The following is an 18,239-nucleotide window of genomic DNA, read 5'->3' on the forward strand; positions in this document are numbered from 1 at the left end:
CTTTCTGACAGTTGCCGAACAAGCAACCGGAAAAGCTTGATAGGCAATGGACAGTCACCAGCATTGCCTCGACCACACTCACCTCTCTCTGCTCATGCAGGTAATTAATTACCCTTTCTCAAGTTTTGTTTTACTTCTTTTTGCTGGCTCTTAAAATAATCCAAGCATTTTGAAATTCAAGTGTGCCTTTATATCATACTTTGGTTTTCCTGTTGCTTTATCACTACATTATTCTCGCTGCTAAGTGAGCCTAAGCCTCATCCTCTCTTGCGAAGTGTTTGGACTCTGAAATTAAGAATGTCTTTGTATATGGGATCCTTTTTGAGTTATTCATTTCTCCATTTCTAACTGTGTGGATGATGCAAGCCATGTTTCCATGTTGGGACTGTCTTTGCGGAATGCATGTGTGTTCATTCACATGAAGAGAATTAGCATTAAGAACTATAGAGGAGGAAAAATAACTTTTTCCCTACCTTTCTTAGTTCTCCACTGGGAATCTCATAGATGGACCTAGAAGTGAACTAGGTCTAGTAAACTAGGGCACATTTAGCAAGGGCTCTGTGTTCACAGTCTTCTGTGTCCCTTGTCTGCTCCTTTGTTCAGGGTATAGGGAGGACACCTCTCACATGAGGACTTGATGATGTGCTTTCGGTCCAGGTCCAAAGAGCCTTGCTGCACATGCCATTTCTAATGTTTGTTTATTGTTGAGACAGAGAGAGACAGAGAGAGAGCACGTGCGCGCGCTTGCAAGCGGGGGAGGGGCAGAGAGAGAGGGAGACACAGAGTCTGAAGCAGGCTCCAGGCTCTGAGCTGTCAGCACACAGCCTGACTCGGGGCTGGAACTCACAAACTGTTAGGTCATGATCTGAGCCCAAGTCAGACGCCTAACCGACTGAGCTCCCCAGGCACCCCTACATATGCCATTTCTTGTATTTCTTCAGCTTAAAATATTTAGTTTGTCAAGATGCCCTATTTTGACACCATGGGTCTTAACCTCCAACAGAACTGTTCAGCATGTTTTCTCCCTAAAGTTGAACTTATGTATTACTTACATTTGCTCTTATAAACAGTGCTGCTGTAAGCAGTCTAGAATGTACCTTGTATGTGTACAAGAGTTTGTCTAAAGTTTCATCTGGCAGTGGCATATATAACTTATTTGTTACATCTATAATCTTTATAGGTACAATGAAGATTTAAGAGGCGAGACTCTTGGCCACAAGTACTAATTTTTTTAAGTTTATTTATTTATTTTGAGGCGGGGTGGGGGGGGTAGGGGGAGAAAGAGAGCGAGATTGAGAATCCCAAACAGGCTCTGCACTGTTAGCACAGAGCCCACCGTGGGGCTAGAACTCACAAACCGTGAGACCATGACCCGAGCTGAAATCAAGAGTCAGACACTTAACCGACTGAGCTACCCAGGTGCCCCTGCAAATACTAATTACAAGGAAGGTATAGCCATATTTGAAAAACCATGCAGTGAAGACTTATTGGTATTGTTGTGGGTTTTTGTTTGTTTCTGCTTTTTTTAAAAAAAATTTTTTTAAAGTTATGTCCATGATGGTGCAAGGAAGAGAAGGGTCAATTCCAACCAGGAAAGTATGGGAGAGTATGAAGGAGCCACTTGATTGAGATGTTAAAAGCCAGGCAAGACTTGGGCTGGCAGACATGGGGTGAGAGAAGGGGAATTACCAGTGTGGCTGCTGTGGGGTATTGTGTGTGTTTGATTGTAAGAGAATATAAAGGTGGAAAGAGAGATCAAAGTCAGAGAGTATAAGGGATTCTGATTTTGAGTGCCTTTCAAGGACTTTGGGGAGGATCTGTGTTTTGGGAAGCTGTCTTCAGGATTGTGAAGGATGATGGGTGCAAATGATGAGTGATTAAGCCTTAAGTCATTGCCCTCTGGTGGGACCTCTAACCCTGCTGGGCTTTCCGATGATACTCATTTCCTATTTAAAAGGAGGACTGTATCTCTTTCCCAGAGGCAGTCCTTTTGCTCAGGGATGGTTTCTAGTCAAGAGTAGGAGTTACCTATAGCATGTTTGGGGAGAAGAAAGGAGAGAGAGAGATGGTGGACCTTTTGGAATGAAATTTTTTTTCCCTTTAGTAATAAATAAAAGATGGCAAAGTAAAAAAGGCGAAACATGTACTGATAAAATGGTGATCCTGGAGTAAAATCACTGAGGTCCAGAAATGCCACTCTAGACAGTCCTAGAAAGCATATTCTAGACTGTTCACAGCAACACTGTTTGGAATAGCAGAACATCGGAAGCAACCTAAATCGCCGTCAGTTGGAAAACAGATAAATGAGTTGTGGCATACTCGTCCCAGAACATCGTGCATGCGTATCCACATGGCCGAAGCTCATAGGGCTGGGCAGAAAGAGCAGAGGTCGTAAAAGAAAATTGGTGAAAACATTCCTGAAGGTTGGCATCAGGCTACAAAGAATATTTTGTTTAGGGATACACACACACACACACACACACACACACACACACACACACAAACATGTATGTGTATGTATATATACCTTTCTTGTAAGAGTCTAAAGGAAAACGTGATAAGTTTAAAGGCTACTTTCATGACAGTAGTTACTTCTGAGAAGGTGCAAGGAGGGTATCATTGGGGGGAGAGATAAACAGTTGGTCATACTGTACTTCCAAAGCTGCTTGAGGGCTACCCAGCTATATATATCATTACCATTTATACCTTGGAGATTTCTATTACATTATTGTCCTCACAGCACAAGGTGACAGAGAGGCAGGCAAGGCCCAGTACCTACCTGGAGGCTGGACTTGGGTCTCTACATTCCTCGTGCACGGTGCCTGGCAGTGTATACAGGTGCTAAGTATATCACAAATTTTATTTCTGCATAGAATTCAATGGCGATGAAAAAATGGAATCCTGCTCCTCTTGGTAGTGTTCTGTCGTCATTGTACCGTACTTTATGGGCCTGTTGATTGGTCTCTTATTGCTGTGATTTTCTTCATTGCTAATATTGAGATTCGAGAATAGGTGGTGAAGACTTTAATGATCCTTTTAATTATTCTTCTTTTTCACTGTGTAGACTTGGTGTGAATTCTTTTCTCTTCAAACATCGTTTTAGTATTTAGTGGGCAGAGAGAAGCCTGTCTTTCAGGTTCTGAGAGCATTTTTCCTTAGGTTGTAGAGCCAGTAGGCTTTTATTTGCTCAGAATGAGCTCTGTCAGACTTGTTTTGTGAGAAATGGCATTTATGCAGACTGCTAGTTTCCTATTTATGTATAATAAGGGGATAAAATATAAATTTGTTTTGAAGCTTATTTATGTTGAGAGAGAGACAGAGAGTGAGCACAGGAGGGGCAGAAAGAGAGAGAGACAGAGGTGCCTGGGTGGCTCAGTTGGCTAAGCGTCTGACTTTGGCTTATGTCATGATCTCGTGGTCTGTGAGTTCAGACCTCGTGTCGGGCTCTCTGCTGACTCCTCAGAGTCCAGAGTCTGCTTTGGGTTCTGGATCTTCCTCCCTGTCTCTCTGCCCCTTGCCTGCTTGTGCTCTGCCTATCTCTCAAAACTAAGTTAAAAAGAAAGAGAGAAAGAGAGAAAGAGATAGGGAGGGAGGAATCAAGGAATCCCAAGCAGACTCCACACTGTCAACACAGAGCCTGACACAGGGCTTGAACTCACAAACCCTGAGATCATGACCTGAGGTCAAGAGTCAGACACTTAACCGACTGAGCCACCCAGGTGCCCTGAAAATGTACGTAAAATAAAGACCTCCTGTCTTGATGATATGAATGCCTGCCGATTTACCATGCCTTTTTATCTCTTATTGCTACCTCCTGTGTCATGTGTTTGATACACAGAATGCCAGGTGAGAGTTCCTAAATGTCTTTAGGAAAAAAAAGACAAGAGAAATTTAAAAAAAAAAAAAAAAAAAAAAGTAAAGAAAAGATTAACTGCCATCTCTCTGTACTTTCTGACCCAAAAGATAAAGTTATACTTTCTCTCTCTCTCTCTTTTTTTTTTAAAAGGTTGGTATTATGTGAATGAGGCCACTCATCACTGGCACATGAATTAATACAGATGAATTGGTAGAGAAGAGAACATGAATTTATTCGTGTGGCTGTGTCATTTGTGCTCTAGGGAAAAAGATACTGGCATAGTCTTCTGGAGCTTATCTCTAGAAACAAAATAGTATTTGTTGAGAGCCAGGGATTCCTAAAAGAGCAGTGAATGGGAGTCCCATTAAAAAAAGAAAGGTAGAAAATCACAGGCTTCTGGTTCCAGGAAGATTCTAAGTATGAAATATAATCCAGAAGCCCCAAAGGAAAAGACTCATGTATCTCTCCTAACATGAAAATTTCTCTGTAATAAACAAAATCAAAAGAAAACAAAGTGTGAAAAATATTTTGATGCCCATAATTGATGAATATATGATTGCCTTCATGCACAAAGAGCTTGTATAAATTGATGTGAAAATGGCAAATGCACCAGGAGAAAAATGGGCAAAAGATGTAAACGGCGTGTCACAGAAAAAAATTGAAATGTCTCCCCCCAAAATATGAAATGATGATTTGTGGCAATCATAAGAGAAATGTGAACCAGAATAATTAGAGTACCATTCACCTAGTATACTGTCAAAAATTTTATAAAATGGACAGAATCCAGTGATGGCAAGGTTGTGGAGAAGCAAGCCCTTCCACATGACTTAAGTGTTGATGTGAATCGGTGCAACCATTTTGGTTGGCAGTTTGACCTGTTGGTAAAAACTGCAATTGCATTTACCTTTTGTCCTAGCGCATTCATCTCTAGGAATTTATCTACTGATATCCTCACAAAATAACAGACAATCACAAGTCTGGCTACTTGTAAACAGCAAATGGAAAGTTAGGTCGTTACCACTTGATCATTTCACATGTTCTTCAGTAGGGGACCAGTTTTGTAGAAAATGATTGAGGCATATAATCCAGTGGTTTATATGGTTGTTACAAAGAATGAGATAGACTTTTTTGTTCTGATACTACAATGATGCCCAAACCTGGGGGCGCCTGGGTGGCTCATTTGGTTAAAGCAGGTCTGACTCTTGATTTCGGCTCACATCACAATCTGATGGTTCATGAGATCGAGCCCCACTTCAGGCTCTGGGCTGACAGCATGGAGCCAGCTTGGGATTCTGTCTCTCAAAATAAATACATAAAATTAACCTTTCAGAAAAAAGAATGATGTCCAAGACAGATAATTGAAGAAATACATTCTGTAATTTTATATACGTATGTGTGTTTTAGACTGCATATATGCATACATACACAATTTATATGTCATGCATATTCATAGGAAATTTTTGGAAGGAGAAAGGAAAAACTTAACATCGTTTATCTTTGGGCAATAGGAAGGTAGGGAAATTAGCTTATAGTGGTTTTATAATCAAGCCTCTAAAAATAAAGCCAATAAAGAAAACAAAAGAACCACCTGCCTTGGCTTTCTATTGCTGTGTAATAAATTACCAAAGATTTAGTGGTTTAAAACAATATCCAGTTCTTAATTTTATGGTTCCGTAGGGCAGAAGTCCAGGTACACTTGAATTGTTTGAGCTCAGGGAGCTCTCAGGGTATCATAAGGCCCAAATCAAAGCGAGGTGGCAAATCACAAGCACTTAGGTTCCTAGGAACCCTTCCCTGGTTTTTCTGGACATCATAAGACCAAACTCACAGTGTCTTGTGGGCTGGGCTCTCGTCTGTAGACAAAGAAGGCGTCTCCTTCCAAGCTCATGCAGGTTTTGGACAGATTCAGATCCCCGAGGGTGTAGGAATGAGATCCCTATCTCCTCTGCACCATCAACCAGAGGCCACTTTCATCCTCTCCAGGCCACTTTCCCCCATCTTCAAGCCTACAATGACACATCCAGCCATTCTCGTGCTTCAGATCTTTAACTTCTCCTGCCATCAACCAGAGAACATTCTTTCTTTGAAAGGCCTTATCTGATTGGGTAGTGGCTCCAGGCTTTTTACATTCTAAGAGCAAATGTTGCCCTCTTGCCAAAATACCTAGCCTTTTGTGTCTTCAAAAATTATTTCAATGGGAATTTGCAGGTGACTGCTTAGATTGATTTATAAGAATGTGTCTGGAAGGAAAGATGAAAAGGAATCTCATGTTCCTGCTCGATAATGCTAGGAATTATTGCAGAAGGGAAATTTTCCATAGGTACATATATGGTTAGTATGTTGTTAGAAAAACTTTCATAAAATACTTTATAATTATATGGGTACCTCATTTCTGAAGGATGAGTCATTGTTTTTTGCTGCTGGTCTGTTCACCAAGCTCCTCTTCAAAGCTTCCTCCTAAAGGAGGCCCATGGGGGTAAAAATAAACAGAGAATTGGACAGATTATAGGAAAACCATATAGTTCCAAGTAGAAGTTTACATGTGAGACGCATTAGGATAGGCACATGGGGGTTGGGCAGCACAACAGAACCTCTCACATCCCACTCTTTTTCTTTTTTCTTTTCTTTTTTTTTTTTAAACATTTATTTGTTTATTTTGAGAAGGAGAGAGCACAAACAGGGAGGAGCAGAGAGAGAGAGGGAAAGTGAGAATCCCAGGCAGGCTCTATGCTCAGTGCAGAGCTCGATGCAAGGCTCCATCCCATGTCCTCAGGATCATGACTTGAGCTGAAATCAAGAGTCACAGGCTCAACTGACTGAGCCACCTGGGTGCCCCACGTTCCACACGTGTAAAGAAGTCCTTGTGAATGTTGTGGTCCATGTTTCATTATCTTCCTTCCTCCCTGCCACTGGGGGGTAAGGGGGGTATTGACTTAACAAATACAAGTCATTGCACAAAGTAAGGTAGAAAGTGTGGGATACCATGTACCTTTTTTTTAGTAAATTTTTCTTATTTCAGAAAATTGTGAGGACCTTCCTCTTGTGGACTTGTTTGGAGTCTCTCTTTGAGCCCCACACGAAAACTGGTGTCACCACTTGACAACATGCTCTCCCTGCATTTACGCTGTATCAGTGTTCTCATTCATTAGCCGTGACACTGAATTGGATGGGGTATACACAGTGGTTTTTGCATACAGGCATTGCTGATGCAAAGAATTGGGAGTAAATAGTCTGGCAATGAGCTAGAGACAGGGGAAAAAAAAAAAAAAGCACTGTGGAGGTGCCTAGGTGGCTCAGTCTGTTGAGCATCTAACTTTGGCTCAGGCCATGATCTTGCAGTTCATGAGTTTGAGCCCCATGTCGAGCTCTGTGCTGACAGCTCAGAGCCTGGAGCCTGCTTCAGATTCTGTGACTCCCTCTCTCTGCCCCTCCCCTGCTCATGCTCTGTCTCTCTCTGTGTCTCAGAGATGAATAAACGTTAAAAAAATTAAAAATAAAAAAAGAAACACTGAAGTAAAGTTCAGAGAAGATGGTCTGGAGTAGACGAAGGGAAACGGGCATTCCAGGGTGCCAGACATGGATTTGAGCATCCCTGATGTTGGTGAGGAACTTCTTAATAACCCCCTGTGCTGAGACAGGAACCCCAAGCTTGGAATATGTGTAGCTGGGTACTAAGGGATTTGTTAAAACCTGAAATGTTGGCCCTGGGTGCCAACCAAGGGCTTACCAACATCCACATGACTTTGTGCCATTTTAGAAAAATGGTAAAATCTCGTAAGAAATTTTGCAGGCCTTGTGTCTGTGACTCTGATCTTCCAGGCTGGTATGGTTAAAAAAACAAAAGGTGCTACTCCGATTGTAGCAAAGTGAAACTGATAGTTTGTAGAAAATAGAAATTACATGGAAAACATGAATCTCCTATAAACTCACTCCTCAGAGATAATCCCTGCTAACATTCATTGTGTCTGTTGTCCTTTTTTCCTATATGTGTGTGCATGTATGTGTCAATACATGTATACATGTATGTTGAAACTGCCATGTTCATATGCTGCAACTTTCTATTTTAGTCCACCCTTGTCAACACTCATGGTATAGTTTTTTAGGTTCTATTAATATAAGCCAAACAATATCATAGTATTTTTTACCAATTTTATTGAGATATAATTGACATATAACATTGTATTTGTTTAAGACATACAACATAATGACTTGATCTTTGTATATGTTGGGAAATAAGTGTAGTTAACATCCATCACCTCACATAGGTGATACGTTTTTTGTGTGTGATAAAAACTTCTTAAGATTTACTCTTAGCAACTTTAAATATGCAATACAGTATTATTAACTATAGTCTCCAGGCTGCACATTTACATTCCAGGAATTATAGTTGGAAGTTTGGGCCTTTTGACCACTTTCATCCATTACACTTACCCAGCCCCCACCTCCACCCCTACCCCCACCATCTTCTGGCAGCCACCAATCTTGTGCAGGTTTTTTCCTTCGATTTTGTTCTCTTGATGAGTTTTTTAAGAATTACGTTTTTCTAAAGTCCACATATTTCTGAGATCATACAGCATTTGTATTTCTCTGTCTGACTTACTTCCCTTAGTATACTCTCCCCAAGATCCGCCCGTGGTGTTGCACATGACAGGATTTCCTTCTTGTGTTGTGGCTCATAGTATTCCTGTATATGTATACCACATTTTCTTTACACATTTATCTCTTCATGGGCTCTTGAGTCGTTTCTGTGTTTCAGCTATTGTTAAGAATGCTGCAGTCAACATGGGCTGCTCATATCTTTTTGAGAGGGTGGTTTCATTACCTTCGGATATATACTCAGAAGTGGAATTACTGGATCATAGCTATTTCTATTTTCAGTTTTTTGAAGAACTTCCATCCTGTTCTTCACAATGGCTGCACCATTCCACATTCCCACCAACCGCACCAAGGGTTCCCTTTCTTCCACACCCTCACCAGCACTCATTATCTCTTTTTGATAATAGCCGTTCTAACAGGTGTGATGTAAATATCTTCACATTTTTATGTGCATATTTTATTAATCTTTTGTAATATCACTGATTTTTTTTTAGATGGTGCCTTTTGAGTAGTATATAAGGCATTTCTCTTATTTTTAATTTTTTTGTGGTCCATTCTGTCAGTCTTTTTCTTTCTGATTTCTTCCACTTTTGTTGCCGTCATGTCTAGTTGGTGTAGAGTTTCATTTTTTTTTAACAAGGCTGGTCTTGCTCTAAGAATTGTCTCCTCTGACCTCACTGTTTTGTTTTTTTTTTAAGTTTTATTTACTTTTGAGAGACAGAGAGACAGAGCACGAGCGGGGAATGGGCAGAAAGAGAGGGAGACACAGAATCAGAAGCAGGCTCCAGACTCTGAGCTGCCAGCACAGAGCCTGACGTGGGGCTTGAACCCCCGAACCGTGAGATCATGACCTGAGCCGAAGTCAGACGCTTAAGCAACTGAGCCACCCAGGCACCCCGACCTTACTGTTTCTCCTGCTCTCTTCATACTTCACAAGTTTAGTATCAGTTACGTGTTTCTTTACCCTCTCAAACTCTTCATCTATTGTAGAGAGTGATGGATTTCCCAAGAGGGAGTGGGTTTTTGAGCAACAGGAAGATACACTTACGTATTTCTCTTCGGGTACTTGTGGTACCAGGTTTGTAGGTTACATACCGAGGGAAAGCTGTTACTTGTGAATTTTAGTTGACTGGTGGGAACAACTTAGAAATCAGTCATCTTTAGGTATCAGTGAAAATTTTCTCCTTAGATAAAGTGAGACTACGGACATTGCTCTGAGTGTGATAGTACATCTGTTGCATTTATTTTGTGACTTTCCTGCACAAGGCTTCAGCCGGTTTCCCATGTTTGAAACAGTATTTGCCAAATTGTTTAAATCAGCTTTGTAAATCTTTAATAAAAATGGTCATTCGGCAAGGTACTCACCTCCTTTGGCCATATACACATGATGGTACAAGACAAATGGTCCCCTTGCTTCTTTGTATTTGGGGAATAGGACAGAGCAAGATTATGTGCCCAGAGTCATAGCAAATTGATTGTTAGCCCTAATGGAAATGGTTTCATGATGCCCCATATAACCACTCTTTGTTCAAAATGATAGAAACTTTCTTTCTTTCTTTCTTTCTTTCTTTCTTTCTTTCTTTCTTTCTTTCTTTTTTTTTTTTTTTTTTTACTCAAGAGGAATCTCTGATATGGTCACTCATTACCTTGTTTACCTAATTTTAAGCAAATCTCAATTATACCAGCTTAAACTTGTAAAACCTTGTGTTCAGTCCAGAGCATCTGATGTCATCAGAATTTCATTTTATGGAGGTTAAAATCGGCAAATCGTACAGTCAAGTGAAACATCACCTTGGAATCATCTGGTTTTATTAAAATCCTCAAAGGCCTCAAGACCAGATTTCCTAATCTAGTACATTTGTCCAAGCTATGTAATTTCACAATTCATCTATTCTGTGATTTCAAGTACTTCATAAATCAGTTTCTCTGAACTGTGGAGAATACTGCCTTTCTTATTCCATGCTGCATTCACAGTTCTCTGTTTGAATTCTTAGCCTTTGTGTAATTTTCAATTGTTGGCTTGAGTAACGACACATACTGCCCTTCCTGCTTAAGGAAGAGTATGATAAAATCAGATGGACTGACGTCAGTCAGTGTATTTTCCTAGGTTTTGGTATTGCTTTGTGTTGAATCACTAATTGGAGGTGTATACCAACATCGTTAATATTTCTTAATTCCTTCATGCAGACCATCAGCCCTGTGACTTGAGTTTATCCTTTTGGTCCTTTGAGAAGACTATAATGTGTATATGGAATCTGTTCCTAGTATTAATATAATGATTGACATCTTTCATATACTCCTAATCTCTCAATGTAGAATTTTATCTGAATGGCCTTGGATTTAGCTTTTTTTCTCTCCATCATAAATTGAAGCTTTTGAAAGCTCCCTTTTAAATTTAATTTTAAACCTCCCCTGTGTTAAGATAAGTGATATTAGTTATTTATTTTTTTTTTACAGAACATGGCAGCCCCTCAGAAAGATTCAACTCCCTCATCCACTGGGGACAGTTCTTCATTCATTTTTTTAAATCAGAGTTGTATAACTTTTTTGTGTTTATGAATTAACTGTGGATTTTCTTTGTTTTGGTTTAGTTGGTAAAGTACCAGTTGGATCTTAATTACCTATTTTTCAAGTTAGAATTGATAGTGTTTAGTGGTATATCAGGTGTGGGGTGAGAGGGAGTTGATCAAATGTGGCGTGCATGTGTCTTGCTGAGAATATGGATGGCCAGAAGGGGCATTTCCTGAGATGGAAAGCATAAAAAGAATAGGTTTGAGGTAGTGCTGAAAAATTCACTTTGCTGCGTATTGGGTTTAAGATGCCCGTAATCCATTTGCTTGACCTAAAGAAAATTATTTGATGGGTCTGAAACTCAGAGGATGAGTGAGTCCATGATACCAGTTTGTAAGCCATTCATTCATTCATTAACAGTATTTAAAACCTTGGGAGGGAGTGAAATCAGTGAGGGAGAGAGTTTGGAGTGAAAAGAATACAGAACCCGGCAAGGTGGGGGTGCTGAGTCTACATTTAGAGGTTCTGAGAGGACGAGTCACTAGCAGGAAACTGAGAGGCAGCAACCTGAGAGGCAGGAGAGAAAGAGGAGAAGGTAGTATCTGAGAATTAAAGAGAAGACAGAGTGCCCAGAAAGAGAGAGTGTTGGATTTTAATATCAAGACCTCAGTTTCTACAAGGCACTTAACAAATATTTGTTGAAAGAATAAAGAACTTCATAAAGAAATGCACAGAGCTTCATGTGACTTTGATGACCAAAAACATAGCATACTCCAGACTGAAAGCAAGACTTGTTCCCCCCTTCCCACCCCCACGCAAAGAGAAAGTCCTCTGAAGTACCTAATTACTTTAAAAGCCCTACAGATTTTAGTGTGTTGTCTTAGGAACTTTATTTTGAAAGCAGTTTTAGCAAATCTTTCATTTCCCTTTTCCATAATATAATCTGTTTTAACCATTGCTAAAAGCTGAGATGGACCTCCTGCCTTTCATAATAGTTTGGATGTTGGGGTGCCTGGGTGGCTCAGTTGGTTGAGTACCCACCTCTTGGTTTCAGCTCATGTCATGATCCAAGGGTTGTGGGATTGAGCCCCGAGTCGGGCTCTGTGCTGAGCGTGAAGCCTGCTTGGGATTCTCTCCCTCTTTCCCTCTGCCCCTCTCCTCTGCTCATACACTCTCACTCTCTCTAAAATTAAAAAAAAAAAAAAAAAGAGAGAAATAAATGTTTTTATCAAAACAAAATAGTTTGGATGCTAAAGTGCTGTACCACCTCCCAAATCCACAGAGCAGTCAAACCAAGACAGTGTTTGACCAAGATGAAGGAAATCTGAACTGTAGAAAATAGACGTTGGAAACTCTTGAAGTTATTTTTTCTGTGAGGAGAGAGATTTTTACAAATTTTGGAGAGGAGAGGATTCTTGAAACACAAAAATCTCAAAATAGCCTGTTTTCTTGAAAGTTAGCGAAGTAGAAAAATCTTTTTAATTTAGATTTTATAAATATTACAATTAGAAATTAAAATAATTATCTTATCAACAGTGTTTACTTTGGGATTAGATATTTTCAGATTTAAACCTTACACAATGTGGTAATTAAACACTTCACTGTTTTAAAATAGATAAGTGACATGTATTATTAGGTCTTCTAAATCTCTGGAAGTTTATGTATTCACACTGGCTAAAAAAACATTCTTTTTTTACCTATCCATTGAAAAAGAGGAGATTGCTGAATGTTTAGGGTTGCTTTCATATCAACGTATATATTTAGGTGATCAAATAAATGATCACCTAGAACATAAAAAGGTACATTTAAAATCCTTGCTTAAATCACTGCTCTCTTCACCCTCACGGTTTTCAGAACTTGATGGTCTCAGACTGGACAGCTTTGGTGATGGTCACAGTGACTATGGTGCTTCTGACACTCTCTTCACAAGCTAATCCCCGAATTATCTCTGAGCTTACGTGTATATACAGACTGTCTTCTTCAGCCCATTAGCTAGCTAAGAGTGTCTGCATTCGTATCACAGAAGAACAGACTGTTCCATAGAGACCAAAGAACTTGAGTCAGGGGTCCCATTAGTTCGGGATCAGCCAGCTGTCTACATTCAGTGTCAATGCCCCTGGTAGGAGGTGAGATGCTCAACGTGACCTAAGTGGCCTGTACCTATCAGGCAACCTTAAGTAAGGGAGGCTTATAAGTCTATATTTTAAATTCAAGTGTCTGTGTTAAAGAGCATTTTCTTAAATATGCACGGTAATGCCATCTCTGTCTTTGAACTTACTCTGGCATAATTATAATTTCTGCTTTCATGATGCTTTAATGCAGATTTTTGTATTTATGGCAGCAGTGTGTGAGTACTCCTCCAGAAAGCTGTGCAAATTGCAGGCTTTTGAAGTTCTAAGCTTTTTTGTTAGGGGTAACAGGGGTAGTGATGGATCTTGTCATGAAATGTTAAGGTGTACATACACTGTGGCAGGCATCTCAAGTTAAGAGGGTTCAGCTGGGGCGAAGATGAGCCCATCAACACTCTTGCATTGCAGTCAATAGCAGATTCGGTAGCGGTGGAGAAAATTTAGAAGAACATACATAACAGAAGAGTCATACAGTGTTTGGGAAAAGAAATGATCTTCACTTTTAAGTAAAGAAATCATTTATATTTTATAAAACTGTCTTCAAAATTTTTTTTTTCTGTTTACAAAAGCTGTGCATGTTTATTATAGAAAATTTGGAAAATACAACAAAGTATGAAAAAGAACACTCAGAATTAAATTAGAGAAGAACCACTCAGAATTAACTGCTTAACATTTTGGGTATTTGTCTATATTTATTTTATATGTTTATATCTGTTGTGATATTGATGGCACTTTTGTCTACATAAATTTGTGCATAAAATATAAACTTAGATATATACACACACATACATTTGTGTATCCATGTGTAAGTAAGGGATCCTAGATACAATTTGGTGTCTAGATCATTTTTCTTTCTTGTTTTGAGATTTTTACATATTATTAAGTGTCCTTTTTTTTTTTCAAATACTTGGTTTTAAAAAGTACAAAATATTCCATTTCATGAATATGCCATGGTTACCTTCCCCTAATGAATATTTTGGCCGTTTTCCTGTTTTTTGTTCTTATAAGTATGCTATAGTGAATAACATTACACGTAAATTGTTGTGATCAACCCTGATTAGTTTCTCAGATCAATCTGGGAGGGTATTCTTTAAAGTGCTGGCCTTCTATTGTCTTGTATCTGCATGGTTGGGCCATTCGTTATTGTCTTTGGTTGGGCCATTCGTTATTGTCTGCTGTAACTTTCTGAGGCCCTCGAGTCATAGATTGTGTCCACAGGAAATGCTCTTTAATGCTTGCTGCAAATGACTTTTAATAAGCATCAAGAATGTGTTGTGTAGGCACCAAAATAACTTTATACGTATCTAAGTACATCTCAAGTGTGTTCCCTCTCGGTGAAACAATAGCTAGTTCTGTTGAACTTCCGGGAACTTTGTGCCCAGTGACATCATGGTGGCCGGGTAAAGTTAGTGAAGTAAATGAAGAAGGAACCATAGCACAGAGCTACAGAGCCCTTCACACTTCATGCTATGCCCCTGCTTCCCCAGACTCTCAATGTAAAAAGCCCCAGCTGCTATGTAACTCTGATCCTGCCACCCGAACCCTTTTAATTTTCAGATCTCAGACGACCAATAAAGTATTAAATGGTATATGTAATAAACACTGGACCTTGGGGTTAAGATCTGGATTTTAGCTCATCTCTTCCATGTATCAGCATTGCTACTTTGAGCAAATCACTCCCTAGATCTCAACTTCCTTCTATATGAAATGTAACTAAGAGAACTTGACCTTGCTACCTCATTTAATTGCTTAAATGTGACTATATTTACATTATTGTAAAGTGCCACACCAGTGTTAGGTTTTCAGAAACTTATTACGGCATTATTTTATGACCAACCTGAATTCATAATGATGTTAAAATGAAGGATACCATGGTGTGTAAATACAGAGCAAATTAGAACACAGGCTTGCTGCAGTCTTCAGGTGGGTTGCTGACAGGGGAATGTGGCGTCCTTATTACAGACCCCGTTGGGATGCATTTGTCCTAGTCTTTGATATTTGCATTTTGGCATTCAGCCTTTGGAAGTCTCTCAGCTGTGTACTTACTCTGGTTTAGAGCTGGACTTGGGAAATGAATAGCATTTTTTTAAAAAGTCAAATTCATTGGATCAGAACCACAGCGGTTCCAGAGGGGCTGCGCAGGGATAGGGAGTGGGAAGGGGTATTTAGGAGTGTGGCTCACTGCCTCCTATGCCACCTTTGCTTCAACCAGAGAAGATCAACCTATGTCACATTTTGGGGTACAGACTCGTCTTTTGCCTCAGCAAAAGGTTTAGTGTGTGTACATGCATGCACGCACACATGGCATGTTTAAAAACCATTTTAGTAAACTGAGACCCAGTGCAGGCAAGTGTTAAGGATCTCATGGCTTGATGGTGTCAGAGCTAAGTCTGGCACCCTACTTCCCAGTTAGCACCCTTCCCAGGGGGACCTTGTAATTTGACCCTGAAGATTTCTTTTGTAGGGATCAGGGAAGAACGGTAACATCCCCGGAGTGAACTTTGATTCATTTTTCTTCCTTGCGACTGACAGAGTGTCTAGATCAATGGTTTTCTTCTTTTGCGTTTCTTTTGTACTAGACCTTGGGCCCCACACGTGAAGTAGGAGGAGAAAAGGTCACTTTCTACACATAAACACATAGGTTTATAGGCATCTTGTTATTATAGCTACCATTTATGGTGTGTTTTAAGGATAGAGAAAGTTTTCAAATTATTTTAGGAATGAATTAAGTTGCCGTAAGACATTAAATGAATAACTGGTAGGAGATGAGCATGTCAATAGCATACTAAATTTAGACCCCACATGACTAAATCAAGTGAAGGATGGTCAACAGGAAATGGCACCTGGCTGGTAAACAAGTAGACTGAGAGAGAGAAAGTTTCATTTTCAAGAAAACTGTGCATCCCCTAACTCCATCGCTGCCGACTCTGCTATCGCCGTCCCCTCACTGGTGGAGACTCTCTCATATAGGTGCACCTAAGAATTTCCCCCAAAGCATAAACATTCCAGACTGGTCCATCTATTAAGGTATCTGATGTCAGTAAATGAAAAACAGAATTTAATAACATGGACTATGTTCACCTTTTTTTCATTAAGATATAAAGAAGTTGTATTTCAGATTAATTTTCTTGTAGTTCTATGGCCAAAAGTTCTGTGGTTTGCTATTAATCAAGTATGACTTTGAACAGTTTTTCTCATTTTCACTTAGCTTTAATTTCCTTTTCTGTTAAAGGAAGAGATTGGATTACATGCATTTATTCTAATACTCTTTCTTAATATTTATTCTAAGGCTGTAACTCCATATTTCTAGTTCTTTTGTTTTAAAGAATTTTTTTTTTTCACGAGTTGTTATCAAGATGAATTCATACTGGACTTCGGTTTTTCATTGGGGGCGTGCTTTTAGTATTCTATGGTTTGGTGAAAAATAGTCTCTCAGCATCTAAAATATTAAGGAAAAGATTTAGGGTAGGAGAGTAGATTGGACTCTCCAGACTTAAGACAGATAGGGGGCATGGCTGAGTGACCCAAAAGCATGTTCTTGATATGGTCACAGATATCATCTGAGGATGGATATTCCATTTGGAAGGACTTACAATGGGAGAACTGGTTGTCCTCTGGTCTAGGCCTCCCAGGCACACTTTGAGAGCTGTCCCTGTGTTTATCTGGCTGGAGTAGCAATACCTCTCAGTTTGTGGTTTGTCTATGAACTGGAGCAATTGGGCCTAAAAGTCTTGTTTTGCACATGTGGACATGTTCTAAGAATTCTACAGTAGTTACCAGAGTGACCCCTCCAATCATTAAAGGAATGAATTTAGTTTTGAAGGATTTGAGAGTGAGGGAGCGAGCAGTCGGGTGGTGTGTGGGTGTGTGTGTGTGTGTGTGTGTGTGTGAGAAAAAGAGATCCTCAGGCAGAGAATAAGCCCCAGTTCAATGTTTACAGATGTAAATTGTTTTAAATTGGCCAAATGTAGGAATTGAAGCAAGTTGCTTGATTGCTATAAAGCCCACTTCCTTGTAGGATCAGTAATTTGGTGTGGGAATGGACACAGTCTAGCATCCTTGAAATTGAAACAAAAAGAATATGAATTAGCTCGTATTTGGTGCTTTTGTGTCATTATTTCAGTAGGAAATGTGGGTTTTAAGCTTATCACAAGTCATTTCATTTGACAGCTTTGATTTTCAAAAGAGAAAGGCCAAATGTAAATTCTTCTCCTTTCTCCGGAGACCCAGGCAGACTTTTAACATCAAGAGATGTACATACTTCCCCTGACAACAAATTTCCCATAAGCAGTAGCAGTCTGCTTTGTCAGGGGCTCTGTGAAGCTGTCGTAATTCACTTCTCCTGTTCTCATTGTTGACATAAATGATGGATGTTCATTTCTTCTGGTGATGTGAGGCCTTAACTATTTCTGTCATGATTATGTGTGCCTATCTAACCTGACTCCTGCTTAACATTTCATTTCCTGAAATTGTCCTCACTAGCAAGATAGAAGTTACAATACCTAAATTTTAGTTGCTGACATTAACATACCTCAGTGAGTGCCTGACTTACATGTTATGTGTTTGTTAGTCATGCTTTTCATTGAAATATCTATAACATCCCGCCATCCCTAATTTGTAAAAGTGAAGTAACACGGGAGATAAAGCACATATCAATGATTGGTCACATATTTAGGAAGAATTACCCTTACGTATGACATAGAATCTTGTGATTCAAAAACAGTCAACACATGGCTAGACTTAGAAAAGGTATCACAGCCCGATGGGCAGAGACAGAGCATTTCCACAAGACTGTGGATTTCACTTTCCTGTACTACATACCCTGATATTAGAGACTTTATACCTAAGCCAACAAGCAAAATATTTAGCAGTCACCTTCTACCACCGAAAGCTGCTTTTTGAGCTTCCATAGACATCCATTGTCCTCCCAACAGCTTTATCTTTCTCTATTTTATTTGAGAAACTACACTTAATAGTATTAAACATCTACCTCAGATAAGCTGAGGATTCATTAATTAATTTATAACAAGCTATCTTTTTGGTGGGGAACTATGAATGGAACAAAAGCAATAATCAAAGATACTATTAATGAAGATTTTCCATGTGAGAAGGAGAGATCAAGTAAAAAAAAAAAAAATAAGGACCAA

General features: G+C 39.5%; 1 protein-coding gene across 5 annotated transcripts in view; it reads left to right on the forward strand.

The window, feature by feature from the left end:
* The window catches only part of MAST4 (microtubule associated serine/threonine kinase family member 4), a 563,401-nt gene that overhangs the window by 448,106 nt on the left and 97,056 nt on the right, over positions 1-18,239 (forward strand). For all 5 annotated transcript variants that reach the window (XM_042940435.1, XM_042940432.1, XM_042940434.1 and 2 more), the window contains one exon: positions 12-100. In XM_042940435.1, the coding sequence (XP_042796369.1) occupies positions 12-100 (89 nt within the window). The remainder of the gene's footprint in view (positions 1-11; positions 101-18,239) is intronic.

This window comes from Panthera leo, chromosome A1 (genome assembly GCF_018350215.1).
Source record: "Panthera leo isolate Ple1 chromosome A1, P.leo_Ple1_pat1.1, whole genome shotgun sequence".
Lineage (NCBI taxonomy): Eukaryota > Metazoa > Chordata > Mammalia > Carnivora > Felidae > Panthera > Panthera leo.